Source organism: Pinus tabuliformis, chromosome 8 (genome assembly GCF_031772625.1).
Source record: "Pinus tabuliformis cultivar Carrire ecotype Pingquan chromosome 8, CPIR1, whole genome shotgun sequence".
In the NCBI taxonomy this organism is placed as follows: Eukaryota; Viridiplantae; Streptophyta; class Pinopsida; order Pinales; family Pinaceae; genus Pinus; species Pinus tabuliformis.
Window position 1 is genome coordinate 498,372,483 of NC_142294.1, and position 15,797 is coordinate 498,388,279.

The following is a 15,797-nucleotide window of genomic DNA, read 5'->3' on the forward strand; positions in this document are numbered from 1 at the left end:
TTTTTTTTTCTTATTTCTAAAGAGTCAGTCGAATTCGTATGGCTTTCCAAATTGTCGATACGTTGATGCGATTTTTTCTCGGGAGACATATCCAATGGTTTAGAGAGAGCGGGTGAATATATTTTTGTGTGACTACCAGAGTCTGTAAGTTATTCGTGGATTGTAATCTTCGGCCACTCTTGGCAGCAAGGGCCTGAGAGAAGCTGATAAGATTTTTGAGGCCCCATCCTCCGCATTTTTTGGGCAGGGAAATTTTGTCCCATCTGACCGGAGCACATATTCTACCTTCCTTAGTCCCCCTCCACAATAACCCGCAACAACATCTTTGAATATTGTTTAGGATGTTTTTAGGAATCCATGACAATGACATCTCATACATAGGAATGACTTCTAAGACAAACTTAATGAGGATGAGTCGACCAAATAGTGATAACCACCGGTAACTCCATGAGCTGAGCCTTTTTTTATTTTGGCTATTAACCACATCCAATCAACTTTCTTAGTCACTGGGCTTTAAATGGAAACCCAAGTATTTAAGACCTTGTTCAAAGTTGATATGCTGGAATGGAAACTATTCGAGCACATAAGTCATATCTTATTGAGAGAAACCTATGGCATAAAGAGTAGATTTCAAATGATTAGCATTCATTCTAGTGGCTTTATAGATTAAATTAATCATACCTTTAAATGCATCAATATCGTAACGAAAGTCATCCAAGAAAATGAGGACATTTTCAACAAAGAGTATGTGTGTTAAATTGATGTTATGTGCCACCAACACTCCAGATAGATTCCTCCTTCTCTTGGCCTCCCTAACCATTCACATGAGTCCTTCCATGATCAAGAGAAAGAGTAGAGGATATAGAGGGAATCCTTGATGTAAGCCCCATTGATCATGGAAGATATCTGATGCAGCATCGTTGATTAAAATTGCAAAGGTAGAGGAAGAGATACAACACATAATCCAATTGATAAAATTGATGTTGAATCCCAAGTGCATGAGCATCATCTAGATATATAACCAATTTTCTTTGTCAAAAGCTTTCGATAATTCAATCTTTAATATCATACATTTCCATTCTTTTAATTTTTACGCTGTGTAATCCTTCTGGTGAAAATTGAATCCCAAGTGCATGAGCATCATCTAGATATATAGCCAATTTTCTTTGTCAAAAGCTTTCAATAGTTCAATCTTTAATATCATACATTTCCATTCTTTTAATTTTTAGGCTGTGTAATCCTTCTGGTGAAACTCCAATCTCTGTGTGTGTTTGTATGTTATCCCGAAAGGCAAATTTATCATAAGATATATGTTGGGGGATGACGGACCGAACCCCGTTGACAATGATTTTAGCTATGATTTTGTAAATAAAATTACATAGCGAAATGGTTCTGAAGTCATTGAATGATTTCAGGTCATTAGTCTTTGGAATGAGGGCGATGAAGGTTGTGTTAAAAGCGTCATACATTCTCCTCGAGATTTCTCATTGCTCAACAATTTTCAATAAATCGGCCCAATCAACTCATAGAAACCCTAGTAGACTTCCACTAGCCAGCCATCCGGCCCAAGAATTTTGTCTTTCTTGAACCATCACAAAGTCCAATTATCCCAAGTGATCAGAGCCATAAGCTCTCTATTGCTATCCTCATCAAAAAAATGAGCAAAGAATCTAGCAATTCACATGATTGCAACTAATGTGGAATGTTGAGGAGCCGAGAAGAGTGATCTAAAATGTTGAGTCGCCATACCAACAAGGTCCCTAAAATTAGATGTCTTAGCTCCATTTTCATCTGGCTAGAATGTCTTAGGTCCCCAATTAACTAACAGAATATCGATTTTAGGGCTTTCTCGGCTAACCCTAAACCATGGAATTTTTTAACTCTTGCTGGCATGGTTTAGGGTTAGCCGAGAAAACCCTAAATCAATATTCTATTAGTTAATTGGCTCTCTAGGTGAGATACCTGGAGAGTGCCCAGGCACTACACACAATACATTATGTCTCAATCAAGAGAACAACCTAGTACATATAGGCTTTCACACAATCACGGTGGTTTCAACCACTCCCTAGATAGTAGGATCTAAGATCTAAGATCTAAGATTAGAGTCTCAATCCTATCATCACCATAACAGTAATCTAAGTTTAGCTTTCTCCATTAATTCCAACAGAATCAAACAGAGTGTTGCTGAAATTATTCATGGATTCTGAAGAAAACTTAACCGATATTGTTGGTAAAGTATGAGAAAATAACAGACTGATATTGTTGGTAAAGTCTGAGAAAATAACCTCAACCTCCGTTTTAAATGACATTCACTTGGAATGTTGTACTGAAGATAATGAAGATAATGCTTTCATGACATTCACTTGGAATGTTCTACTGAAAATACATTCTCTTAGAGGGTTCTGCTGAAGATAATTATGATTTCTTATTGCCTTGCTACACTCCCACAAGGGTCCATAATAAATTGGAATACACGTTGATAATACTCATAAGCCTAAGTGAATATAAAGGTTAATAAGAATTGTCATTTTGTTGATGTGGGGTAAATCCCATAACACAAAATAAAAAAAAATAAAAGAGAACACAACAGGTAAGTGCCAAATGTCAAATATATGTGTGCATAATATTTGATCGATGATTATGGAGACCATTACGGAAATTGAATTGTAGGGGATTTAATTTTCATTTTAATTTTTGGATAGGAAAAGTCAGTGAAACACGTCGTTGAATGTCATTGGTTACCAAAATATTTTTGGCTCTTCATGGTTTGTTCATTTCAGTTTCTGATCTGAAAACGTGGAATATGAAGATCGTCTTCTGACACTTTGCAAGCTTGGAAATGGGTCTTTAGAAAAACATGTTAATTTTGGTGTTCCTTTAAGCACGAATTAGTTTTCATGTGAAAATTAACTATACAGAACATGACACATATAATTCATGCAAACATCAATAATAACAACACAAAGGTTGATGACGGATTTCATCCCTCTTGGGTTATGTCTTCGGGCCCTGCTCAAAATGCCAGGGCGCTCATATTTCAGTGTTTAAAAATGAGGTACATTAATTTGTTTTTTACAATGTGGTTATTTCCCCTTCAAGGAAATGTTTTCCTGCAGAGAACTCTCACAAAATAATATGACAACCTGCAATCACCGTGTCAACTACAACAATATAAAGAGTCTCCTGCAAGGACTCTAGACCTCAACTGAAAATGAGCAATCATGCATCAACGAGTACATAATTCAACTACTTGCCTCCACTTGAATTCGAGAGACAATTGTCCATGTACTGAATTATGAAGTATCGATTTTATGAAACCAGCTCACAAAATGATAGAAAAGATAGTTGAACGCCTTAGAATTCAGCCTTTTTGAGGGGGTAGCCTCCTTTACATTACACAAATGAACAATTCTTGGATGATACAAATGAAAATACCTCCTTTCTATATATAGGAGTCTGAAGGGTCACAATATAATCAGAGCCGACATAACAATAATAATGTAAGGGCATAATAATAACAATAGTGGGCTTCTATGGGGCAGAATAATAACAATATGGGGACTACATGGGTACAACAATATAATAAGGGGGTTGTACTAATAACAATAAGGGGTTACACTAGTAGTATAGGGGCCTAACATGCCCATCTCCTTCAAAAAGTGTTGTCCTCAATGCTTGAGTAGTTTTTGATGCTTCTTTATAAAAATTTTGTCCTCCCATGTGGAATATTCAGCGGGTAAGTTCTTCCACTTGATGAGATACTCTGAAATTGATCGATTTTCTAGATGTCAGGTTCTTGTTTCTATGACTGCTCCAGGTTCCAATATGATTTTTCCTTCCTCTTCAAGTTCTGGCAATATTGTTTGAATTGGGACATTCTGCAACTTTTGAATGAGTGGCCACACTTCTTTGTCCTTCTTCCATTCATCCTTTACTTCGTTTATCCAATTTGGTTGGATAATAGAAATAGCACAAAATAATGCTTCCACATCCTCATCCTTTCTTGAGAGTGCATTTGCAACAAAAAAATTCTTCCCTTTTCTGTAGATGATGTCAAATTCATAACCCAACATATTTGTGACCCATTTTTTATGTTCTTATAATGATAATATTTGTTCTAAAATGTATTTAAGACTATCATGATCCATTTTTACCTTGAAGTGTCTTTCCATTTGGTAAGGTCGCCATTTCTTAAGTGCATGTAGTATTGCCAACATTTCCTTCTCATAAATAGCTTGCTTGAGATGTAACCATAAAAATACCCAATCACCTACATCAAAACATTTTTCACTACGATGTTGATCTACCTGTTTTTTCATTCGATTCTGCACCAAAGTGGCGTTATCCTTTAAAAGTTGGAGAACTTGTTGTTGATGCTCGATGTGATCTTTCACTGCTTGAACCTTTTTCTTATTGATATTTCCTTCTATCTTGAGAGTTTGAGGAGTGTTAATTTCTTCCAATGCTTTACAAGATATGGTCAGATTCATTTCTTGATGCTCGATGTGATCTTTCACTTCTCGAACATTTTTCTTTTTGATATGTCCTTCTATATTGATAGTTTGAGCAGTAGTAATTCCGGCCAATGCATTACAAGATATGGTTGGATTCATTTCTTCTTTCTCGATGTGATCTTTCACTTCTTGAACCTTTTTCTTCTTCATATGTCCTTCTATCATGAGAGTTTGAGTGGTAATTCTTGCCAATGCTTTACAAGATATGGTCAAATTCACTTCTTCTTTCTCTGGGGTTGGGTCCTGGCATATATCCTCTTCTTTTGATGTTTCTTGATCCTTTTCTTCCTCCTCTTCATACTCTATGTAAAACAATTTATTCTCAGCACACTTATGACCTTTAGTGAATTTTCTATCACAATTGTAACAAAGCCCTTTTTCTCTTTTTTCTTCAAATTGTTGTGGTGTAAGCCTTGCAGGTTGTGGAAGGCTAGGAGAAGAAACACTTCCATAATTATAGTCATGAGTGGTGGGATTCCTTGTTTTCATAATTTTGCTTTCAATTTTTCTTGCCAACTCGAATGCCTCCTCTAATGAATCAGGCTCCCAAAAACGAACCTCATGTTGAACGTTATCCTTTAAAGTCCCTATGAAGACATCAATCCTTTGCTTCTCTAGAATATAGTTTACCCTTCTATTCAATTTTTGAAAGTCTTCAATGTGCTCTTCCATTGAGCCCTTTTGTTTGAGATTTATCAATTGGCTAAAGAAGGAGTTTCTCTTTGTATCCTCATAATGTGCTATCATTTCCTTCGTGAAAATTGACCACATGACAAGTGGTTTACGAGAACAAAGCCCTTTATACCATAAAAATTTACTCGGTTCTAAATAATTAGATGCAATATATACCTTTTGTAATAGTGGTACACCATTTAGATCAAAATATTTCTCCATCTGTAGTATCCATTTTACCGGATCCTTGCCATCAAACTTCCTCATCTCCAATTTTCTTGATTTTAGGAGGTCGATCTTGAAACAACTTTAACTATGTAATTTCAGATCTTCTAGTTTTGAAATTGCGACCTACAGTAGCCCTTTGCGTCCTTTTTCCAATGCCACTAGTCTGATCCAAATTGGAATCTCCAAGGAAGATTTGTGCCAAATCTCCCATGGTGACCTGATTATAGACTAGTTCAATAGAGAGAACTTGTATGACGTGTCACGTGTCATTATTTTGACCTTTGGATCTAAACAATGTACACAAGAAACTACAGTCTGTCCTCTTTTTGTAACTTCTTACGAAATTTCAATCTGATGCTCAAAGAGAAGGTTATGACAATTTTCCCCAAGTAACCTGTTTGGAATGTACTTCAAGAGTCTGCAAAAACCCTAACTTCCTCAGACTATATCTCCAAAAATATAGCAAGAGAGGATCTAAAATTCGGAGCCAAGGTTCAGACCGATTTTTTATCAAATGGGTTTTTTCTTAGTTTCTGAAACTTCGTAGTGAAATAGTTATAGCGAAAATCCCATGATGACCTGTTTGGAGTAGTGAAACCCTAGAATCCATAGCTCTGATTCTAAATGTTATGAAACCAGCTCACAAAAAGATAGAAAAGATAGTTGAACACCTTAGAATTTAGCCTCTTCGAGGGGGAAACCTCCTTTACATTACACAAATGAACAATTCTTGGATGATACAAATGAAAATACCTCCTTTCTATATATAGGAGTCTAAGGGGTCATAATATAATCAGAGACGACATAACAATAATAATGTAAGGACATAATAATAACAATAGTGGGCTTCTGTGGGGCAGAATAGTAACAATATGGGGACTACATGGGTACAACAATATAATAAGGGGGTTGTACTAATAACAATAAGGGGTTACACTAGTAGTATAGGGGCCTAACAATTGACTACTGCAATTGTCAAACAGACTTTTCCAGTGTATCCGAAGGGCACCAAAACCCTTGTTTCAGTTCTTTAAACGCTCAATTTGGCTTTCGTATGACCTTAGAATGCCAATTTCAATTGCTACTTAGAAGCTAGCTCACAACTTCACTTCATTTTCCTCCACTTTTCTTTGGTGCATTGGCAACCTTTTATAAGGTTTCAGAATTCTAATTTTAGAGTTTAGTGTAACAAATTTGAAATATTAGCAAATTTTTATGACATGTTACAACCATATAACAATATATCAATTGTATGGTTGTCAAATTATATCAAATATTTGGTTAGACCAAAGTTGGCGGATAAATACATATCTTATGGTTCATAACAAATGTGCCACCTGTATAACCACTCAAATGTATTTACCATCCATACCTTTACGCATGCAATGTATAAACTTCATGGCTCATGACCCTTATCCAATGTGACTCCGCTCCAAAGGTTCGACATATGGACATATGTTCTAACCATAGCATTAGGTTGCAACTACACCTCATATATATATATATATATATCGACTATTGTTTTAACCAAATGCTAACATAGCATGTAGTTATAACATTCTTTATACTATCGTCGGACCGACAGACCCGTGGCACTTCATTTGTACATTGGTGTTGACGCATCATTCTCGTGGAAGAATAGTTAACACTAGCATTTGCACCAAATGTTGCAAAGGAAACGCCGTAAGGCATAAATTGAGGAACAATTCCGACATGGGAATGGGAAAATGTACATAAGATGCAGATATGTAGCATAAATGAGATTCTAAAGATGTATAAATTGAAGTTTATTTAGGGTGCTTAAGTCTATATTTTTTTTTAATTATTGAATTAATATTGCATATAAATCTCATAAAATTCAACCAACTTATAATTGAGGGCTCTGATCTCTAAGTTTGACTTTGGGTCATTAACATGGTAATGCACTGTCTCAACCACTAAACCACATAACAACAAACAAAATACTACAAAATGTTACGATCATTACTATAGTAAACCCAATGACTCTACACACAATAATTTATTCTTTACTCGAAGAGAATATTGCTTAACCATATCCACAAAAAGATTGCAAGGTGGAAAGCATTATGCAGAACAAAATCTCTGTTATTATAACTTGTAAGTTGTAGCATTGTTCCAACCAATAAAACTATCTTCACATTTTGGAAGATCAAATGGAAATAAGTTTTGAAGAATTCAATAAAAAACGTCCAAGATCATTGGATCACATGATTAATGGTACCCTGTCCTATGAATCTAATATTTTTATGCACTTACAATTAAGGGAGAAAACAAGGTCCAAACAATGTATACCACAGGGACCAATAAATAGTATATTTGCTAATCCTTGCTAGGATCAGAAAAAACAACATTACTTCTCCTTAAATCCTTCACAATCAAATTATACAATTGTTGTACAACATAAGGCCCATGCTGTTGTCAATAGTTCTGATTGAGAATGCGACCAAATTCCTTCAATCTCATACAGTGATTAATACACCAATTATACAATTTTTGTACAACACAAGACTCATGTTGTTGCCAATCAAGCAATAGTTCTGATCGAGAATGCGCCAGATTCCTTCAATCTCATATAGTGATTAATGCACCAAACACAGATGTACTAGTTGCAACGACTTTTATATCATTTTGTTGATGTTGTCATGTCAAAATCAATGTGATACAATTAAGTCACCTTTAAGAAGAACCTCATTGCAATTTCTATACAAGGATGTCTGTCTTATCATTACTCATTCTAATTTCACCTCTTTTATTGTCAGACTTCACGAATTAGCCTCCAAATGCTTGCTTCATCGACAGACCAGTGAATTACCTTTTCTAAATATTTTGTTTGAGCATTGGAACTCAATAACATTTACAAAATTATAAAAAGTTTATCTCCAATCAATTTCTTTTCTTTTCTTTTTCTTTTTCTGATTTCCACTTATTATTGTTATATAAATATCTAAACTCATTTTATAATACTTTAAAAATAGAAATTTTCAGATATTATAATCCCTAAATCCTTTCTTCCCATTCTTAATGACTTTTGCAATTGGAAATAGGGCTTTGCAATTAGGTTCCCTCTGCATTAAACTCTGCAACTGACCCACCACGGTTAGTGTTGGAGTCCTTGGAGGGGTTTTATTCTCTTGAACAAAAGTCAAGTGACAAGAAAGAGTCTGGGCTCCCGGCTCTACACTGGGCCTGTACATTATTACTGGAATCTCTTGTACCTGTTTTGGCAGATCCTATTTTGGGTGTTGAACATTCAGTTCTGCCCTTAAATATAAAGGAGCAAGCCAAAAGTATTGCACATGAATGGAAGTCGAAGATAAACCTTGAAGGAGATGTTGCCAATGGCAATTCGTTGGAGGCCCAGGCCTTCTTGCAACTTCTAGCTACTTTTGGAATTGTGTCAGAGTTTGATAAAGATGACTTATGCAAGCTTGTTCTTGCATTTGCACGGTGCAGGCAGACACCTGAACTCTGTCGTTCCCTTGGACTTGAATCAAAAATGCCAGCTTGGTTGGCTGGTGTTCTGTAATGTTAGCCTCAGTGGCTAGACTGGCAAAATTTCCATCCATTTTGGTAGATAGGCTTTTTGTTGTTTTTCTGGCATTCATGGCTAGCTTGGTTTTTTTGAGGGATTGGTGGATTTTATCTGTATACTTGGTTGTGGCTGATTGAGTGGAAGATAAATGTTGGTAATCTTGGCTGTAGTAAACCTTCCCAACGTTTTTTGTTTAGTCCAGTGAACGGGTTTCTAAGTTGACAGGGTTGGTAGTCATTTCTTTAGATCTCAACATTTCATATGCAAGGCAGACACTGAGTGGCCTCTACTAGGTAGACATCTTTTTATGAGGTAGAAAGTTGTATGTAAGTTATTTTGTTGATATTAATAAAGGCACCTGAAGATGATCAGCTATGGTAAAGTGTCATAAGGCCTTTCATGAGTGGGGAACTGTTTACTTACGAAAATGGTCTCAAGCTGGCATAGCTATTATCTTTATTGACAAATCCGTTGAAGTTGTCTGTATTGTTTTTTCTTTCACAGTAAACTGTCTTTTGGTATTTCAAATGTTTGTGACATATTCAGATTAACTGAAAATTTTCTGACAATTTCATGCAGATGTTATAGAAACCCTGGTCAATAGTGGAAAACAAATTGAGGCAGTCAACTTTGCTCATGCATTTGGCCTGACAGAGAAGTTTGCACCTGTTCCTTTGTTGAAAACAAATTGAGGCAGTCAACTTTGCTCATGCATTTGGGCTGACAGAGAAGTTTGCACATGTTCCTTTTTTGAAGGAATATCTGAAAGATGCTAAGAAAGCTTCTCAGGCAAGTTTAAAACGCGGGAATAACTCTACTATTGCACAAGTACAATTGTATTACTGTTATACAAAATGTCTTGTTATGTGATGATCATTTTGGCTTAGTATTGTTGGTTATATCGGAAGTTCCTTTTTTGACCGATATTTTTATTTGCTGCTACAGAATGAAGTAAATACAAAAGAGCTTTCTGCTTATAGAGCTGTTATAAAGTGCATTAAGGAGCACAAACTTGAATCACAGTTCTCACCAGATCCTCTTCAAAAGCGTGTAGCTCAGCTAGAGAAATCTAAGGCTGACAGAAAAAGGTCTGCAGGTGCTGTTAAGTCTCAACCTAAGCGTCCTCGTGCCAATGGAGGAAATGCTGGTGTATATATGCCTCCGTTAAGTGCAGATGAAAGAACTCCGACTCTTTATGCTTCTTCCAATGGTGTCGACAGAAGCTTTTATAGGTCTTTGGATAGAGTACAATATTCTGGTGCAGCTCCAGGTGTTACATCCTACAACCTACAGGGCCAAAATGCATATGACAGATCAAACCAAGGATTATATGGAGCAGGCTATGGTGTTGGAAATAGGACTCCAGTCTCGCTCTCAAGGCCATATATGTATCCATCAGATAACATGGGGCCTTCGTTGTTGGGTTCCGATTCTTACAATTCCTCTACTAATTACAACAACCATCACTTTGGCAGTATACTGCCTGCCCCTCCTCCAACTTATCAGTCTTCTTTTATACATTAGGTAGGTACGGTGTTTATCTTACCGTGGTCAAGCAAGTTCTGATCTTATCAGGCCCCATAAAACCTTTTCTATTGGATGTGGCTGGTAGTAAGCACTTAACTTTGAAGAGGTTTTTTTACTTTGTTTCTGTAAATCTAAAAGATTGGCAAAGTTCATTTGGCAGCTTTTCACAATTTTCAGTGGTGTTTTCTTCTATTAAGGAATCTTCTATTAAGGAATTTTATTTTTTTATGGTATTGAGTGCTTCATCACTTTCCCAGGTTACTATATACTATAGTGTTTACAGTTCAAAGATGATTCTATGCATAATTTTGGTATTTTTTTATTTGTTTGACAAATTAGAGAGGATCAATCTGTCTCTTTGTGGAAGATTAAAATTTGGTGAATAATATATCATTTGTGATCTTGTTCGGAGCTCATAACACAAGACTTTCAATTGCATTGTATGCCGAGGGCTGGTCTTGTGCTGAATATGATTTAATTGTCCACTTGCACGTTACCTCATTGGTACCTGTTTACTCTACGCCTATGAAGTGAATCAGATTTTATTTTGATTAGTCCAATTGTAAGGCTATTTTTGAAACTGGACCCTGCCCCTCTTAAGCTGGACCCTTCCCCTCCTAAGCTGCTGCATGATTTAAATCCCCCTTTTTGAGCAGAAATGATTTGTAGTGCTAGTGGTATAGTTGTTATACCCTGCATTAATATTTTTGTGTTCTCTGTAACAAGGACAAAGCACATTGGAGTTATATGTCCCATCTAGAACTAGCAATTGTCTCAAAAGGTACAAAGAGAGGCCGATAGGATTATTAAATTAGAATTGTTGAATTTCTCTAGAAGAGATGTTGGTTCAAGCCTACAAGGAGCAAAGAGATTTGATGTTTGGAGTTCTATGCTTTTTAGACACCATATTTCTTTAAATACAACTTAATTTTAGAAAAAGTTCAACCGCAATGCAGTTATGCCATGCAGACATACACTTAAATCGCTATTGGGCTTATGATATTGACAAATTCAAAGTAAACTGGTATACAAGAGAATGTACCAAGCTAAACCATAAGTTACACATCTTCAAACCTAAAAAATTACATAACAATGGTTTGGCATATCAATAGCGATATCATAATTGCTTTTCCTTCCACATACATACAATTGCTCCAAAGGCAAGGACAAGAAAATTTTTCAGCTCTAGTGAGCACCAGTGGGTCACCAAAACGAGTGACCACTAATGGCTTTCACATTTATACAAGGAATTGGCAAGGGACTTTACATGGACTCCACTCAACTTCAGACACAGCTTCAGCCAATATGGAGAGTGATTGAAATTGAACATAGCTAAGTAGTGGCATTGGCTCACAGTAATACACCAAGTATAAAATATTTAAGCTTTTACAGAAGCAAGGAGTAAGAAAAATTATGAAGCTCAGAGAAGTAGATTTAAATCAATCAAAGCTTGTTGAACGACTATAATGTCCATAGAAATAATCTTCCAATGTTCTGCTCTCATGTACAAGATTTACACTTTGATCTGGACAACTGTTTGATACCAAACCATCATCAACTCCAAGCATTGCAAGTGATAGATGAGTTTGGATGTCACAACTCCCAGAGTTTTCTCCAGATTCATCCTCAATCAATTCATCTAATTCCATGGACATTGTCAATTACCTCTTGGTCCAATAAGGTAGGTCATCTCCTTCTCCTCGTAGTAATTTCAAAGTCTGCAATAATAAGTTACAGACAAACAATGAGGAAGAATAAGTTCACGTTCTTACATTAACATTTATCCATTGTTTAAAATTTCACAAAGTCAGTATAATGCAAAGGTAAGCCACTTTATTTGGGGAAACCAAAGCTTTCAATTCAAATCTTGCAATCCAGATTTCAGCTAGGATAGTGATTCTCAGGAAAGCTATATACTCTCTTGATATTGGAGCGAAAGCAGATATGCTGGCTCTTCTTGCCTATTCAGGGAGGGGTAATTTGCATACTGAAGCTTTGGTTTGAGATATGATGTAATCTCTTTTGCTAATATTCAAAGAATATTATATTTCATTAATGGAAAAATAGATTATTGGCAATTGAGGCTTTGAATATTTTGCATAATCCACCATCAGCATTTAGGGCTAACCTGTTTAAGGGTGATGATTTTACAAATTGAACTACTAAACAAATGTTTAGATTACAACCCTAAACACTAGGTCTAAACACCCTTTACTCTATGACAGAAGGATATCAACTCGATATTTCATGTGCCATTCTTCATTATGGGAAAAAAAAATTCTAGCACTAACTCCTCATAGGAAAGGAAATGTCTTCAAGCAACTAAATTTGACATAAGATCAGAAACTGAAACATATATATGCAACTAATTAGAATAAGAGTAATTACTCTGTTCATTCGAGGTCGAAACTAAGCTCCCTGTCTCAGACAACATGCTGCACCAATGACCATTCTCTTCATCTTCCTCATGTCATAAGCATCTTCCAAAAGTGGATCTACAAGTTCTTTTACAGAGCCAGCTGCCAGTAATGGCCTTGCCTAAATTTTGAAATTTACAAGAGATTAAGATTCTGAACCAAGACAAAGAAACCAAAAGAATAAAAAATTATCAAATACAAAACAAGCAGCCTTGCCTAAATTTTGAAATTTACAAGAGATTAAGATTATGAACCAAGACAAAGAAACCAAAAGAATCCAAAATTATCAAATACAAAACAAGCAAGGACACTAGAGCCCTACCCACATAACCAAGATTTCTTGGCCTTTAGGATTCTTGTCATTGATTGGTTTTCTTCCAGTTATTAGCTCTAGAAGAACTACTCCAAAGGAATACACGTCCATCTTCTCGTTAACCTTGCCATACATGAAATATTCTGGAGCCAGATACCTGAAATATGATAGCAGCTAGTTTTATGAAGGCTTGATTATAAATGACATTTATTTTCCTAAGGAAAGAGCTGGTGTAAAGAAAGAAATGGATATTTACCCAAATGTGCCTACAACATCACTACCTATTATTGTTTCTCACCCCCTCGAGAATAGATTCACTAATGGATTCCCACAGTTTGAAATAGAATCCAAGGCATCAAAAGGTAAACCTAGGATACCCACTTATTCAAGACATGTTCTCTAGAGACTGTCACTTTGCATTTAAGTAATTTCATTCATCCTCTTATGCAGATCTCAACAAGTTTCCTTCAACCGATCATCTTGGGTACCTGCTTGAGGTACTGGAGAATAACGAAGATGAACCTAAGCGGGACAATGATGATCAAGAAAGGTAGAGGCCCTCATCCACAGTCTGCAGTTCTGTAAAATAAAGAACATGACAAAGATTTTACTTAGAAAACAAGCTGTCAATAATGGGTTCCTGGAAGTAGTTGAATAGAAGCTACTTTGTTTTGTTTTGGTGATTATTATAAAAAGGTAATGATCAGTGAGTTTCTTTCCTTGCAAAAGCTATGGACATAACCTTCCAGAGAGTCCATTTTCAAATCTTAATGGATCCAATGATATTAAAACAATATTATATACTACAGAGAAAACAATGGGGAATATGCCCACTATTTCCAAAGTTTTAACACAAGCATCATGAACATCTGCTATCGATAAGGAACTTACTTGTTCTATATGCCTGGGTACTTAGAATAATAGTTTTTTTTACATTGTTATTTCAATGATTTATCTGTATTCTAACAAAAGACAACAAAGTCTGAAACTTCTACCCATAAATCTATGTGCAAATGCCGTTGTGGAACCGAAGCAATTAGCGTGTAGCCACTTATTTTGTTTCAAATGTGTGCCAAAGGTGAGATAAACCAAGCACTCATTTTCATTATTAAATCAATATATTTTTGAAAGAACATATATAACTGATTCAGGCTGCCATTTCTATGAATTTTGTTGGTGCAGGTAATTAAATTGTCTGAGGAGTGCCCCGAGATACATCAAGGATTTTATCAGTATACTTGGTTGTGGCATCCATCAGTATACTTGGTTGCTACCACTTAAATACTTTATCTACAAGTCTTTTTTTTATTTGTGAGATAAAAGGGAGGGAATTCAGAGTGATGCTCCTATTAAAATTTTTGACTCCAACCGACCTATTATGGCCATTAAATTCTGACTCCCATGGACCGATGGATATTATTATTTTTTCTCTGTATAAATAGGTCAATCTCAAATTTCAGGAGAATGACTTGGAGTCAATTAGAGATTCACATGTTTTAGTACGTGAAAAATTTCCTCATGGTTTCAGAACCGTAACTGACCTAGCCTCGAAATGTGCTGCATTTGAGAGATCTGAACGCCCATCCATGAACCTAAGTTGCTCGTTCTGTTGAAATTTGAGTTGAGTTGAGTTAGGTTGGGTTGAAAATATGTGGTTAACATTTTTTACGATAGTGGATTGTTAATTTGCTGTAGTGATTTAGATTAAGTTGAGGATAGAATTTTTTTAATATTACTATATTATTAAAAATATATTTGATCTGTAAAATTAACATAGATTTATTTTAAGTACGGATCTAACCTAAGTCAAGAAAAATCAAATTGTATAGATCCATTTTAAGTACGCGATCTAACGAGAAAGATCAATTTTTTTCACTGGAAAAGGATCTCAAATTTTTTCACCTGCAAACTTCTTTAGAGTGAAAAATAGAACGTGTTGATTTTCATAATTTAAATTATATCTTTGAATGTCAAAAAATATATATATATAATGAAATAAATATTTTAACCATAAAAATTTATAAAAAAGTTAAATGATATATAATATATATGTAATTGAAATTAAAATATTTTACATTTTATCATCAAAATTAAAATGTTGCAGCAGTCCATTTATCGTTCAATATATCATTTTAAACCCTTTTGGGCATTTATTTTTTATTTGTACAGATGGCGTTTCACATAGATTGTTAACATTGGTCCTCAAAGATCTGACTGAATTGCATTGTTGTGGTCATGATTTGTGACCATCACTAGAAAAGACAATCTCACAAATCCTTACTAGATATTCTGGAATACATTTCACAATAGTTTGGTAACGGTTACTAAAATCTTACCCTCCATGGACACACATTCCACTGGCCACAAGTGCTTCAGTGTTTCCATCGAGAGTAAAATTTAACTCATTCATACAAAATCTTATTGGGGATGGATATGTCAAGCTGTTAATTTCCTGATATATGGATAACTTTCCAATCTGTTCTCTAGAGACTGTCACTTTGCATTTAAGTAATTTCATTCATCCTCTTATGCAGATCTCAACAAGTTTCCTTCAACCGATCATCTTGGGTACC

The 15,797-nt window shown here is 35.4% G+C and overlaps 1 protein-coding gene across 1 annotated transcript; it reads left to right on the forward strand.

Moving 5' to 3' along the window:
- Nucleotides 1-9,341: 9,341 nt before the first annotated feature.
- Nucleotides 9,342-10,491, forward strand: LOC149236266 (FRIGIDA-like protein 4b). The gene is made up of 4 exons (XM_089368824.1): nucleotides 9,342-9,450; nucleotides 9,547-9,635; nucleotides 9,724-9,795; nucleotides 9,913-10,491. Exons 1-4 carry the CDS (start codon nucleotides 9,342-9,344, stop codon nucleotides 10,489-10,491), a joined length of 849 nt encoding a protein of 282 aa, XP_089224950.1.
- The last annotated feature ends 5,306 nt before the right edge of the window (nucleotides 10,492-15,797 follow it).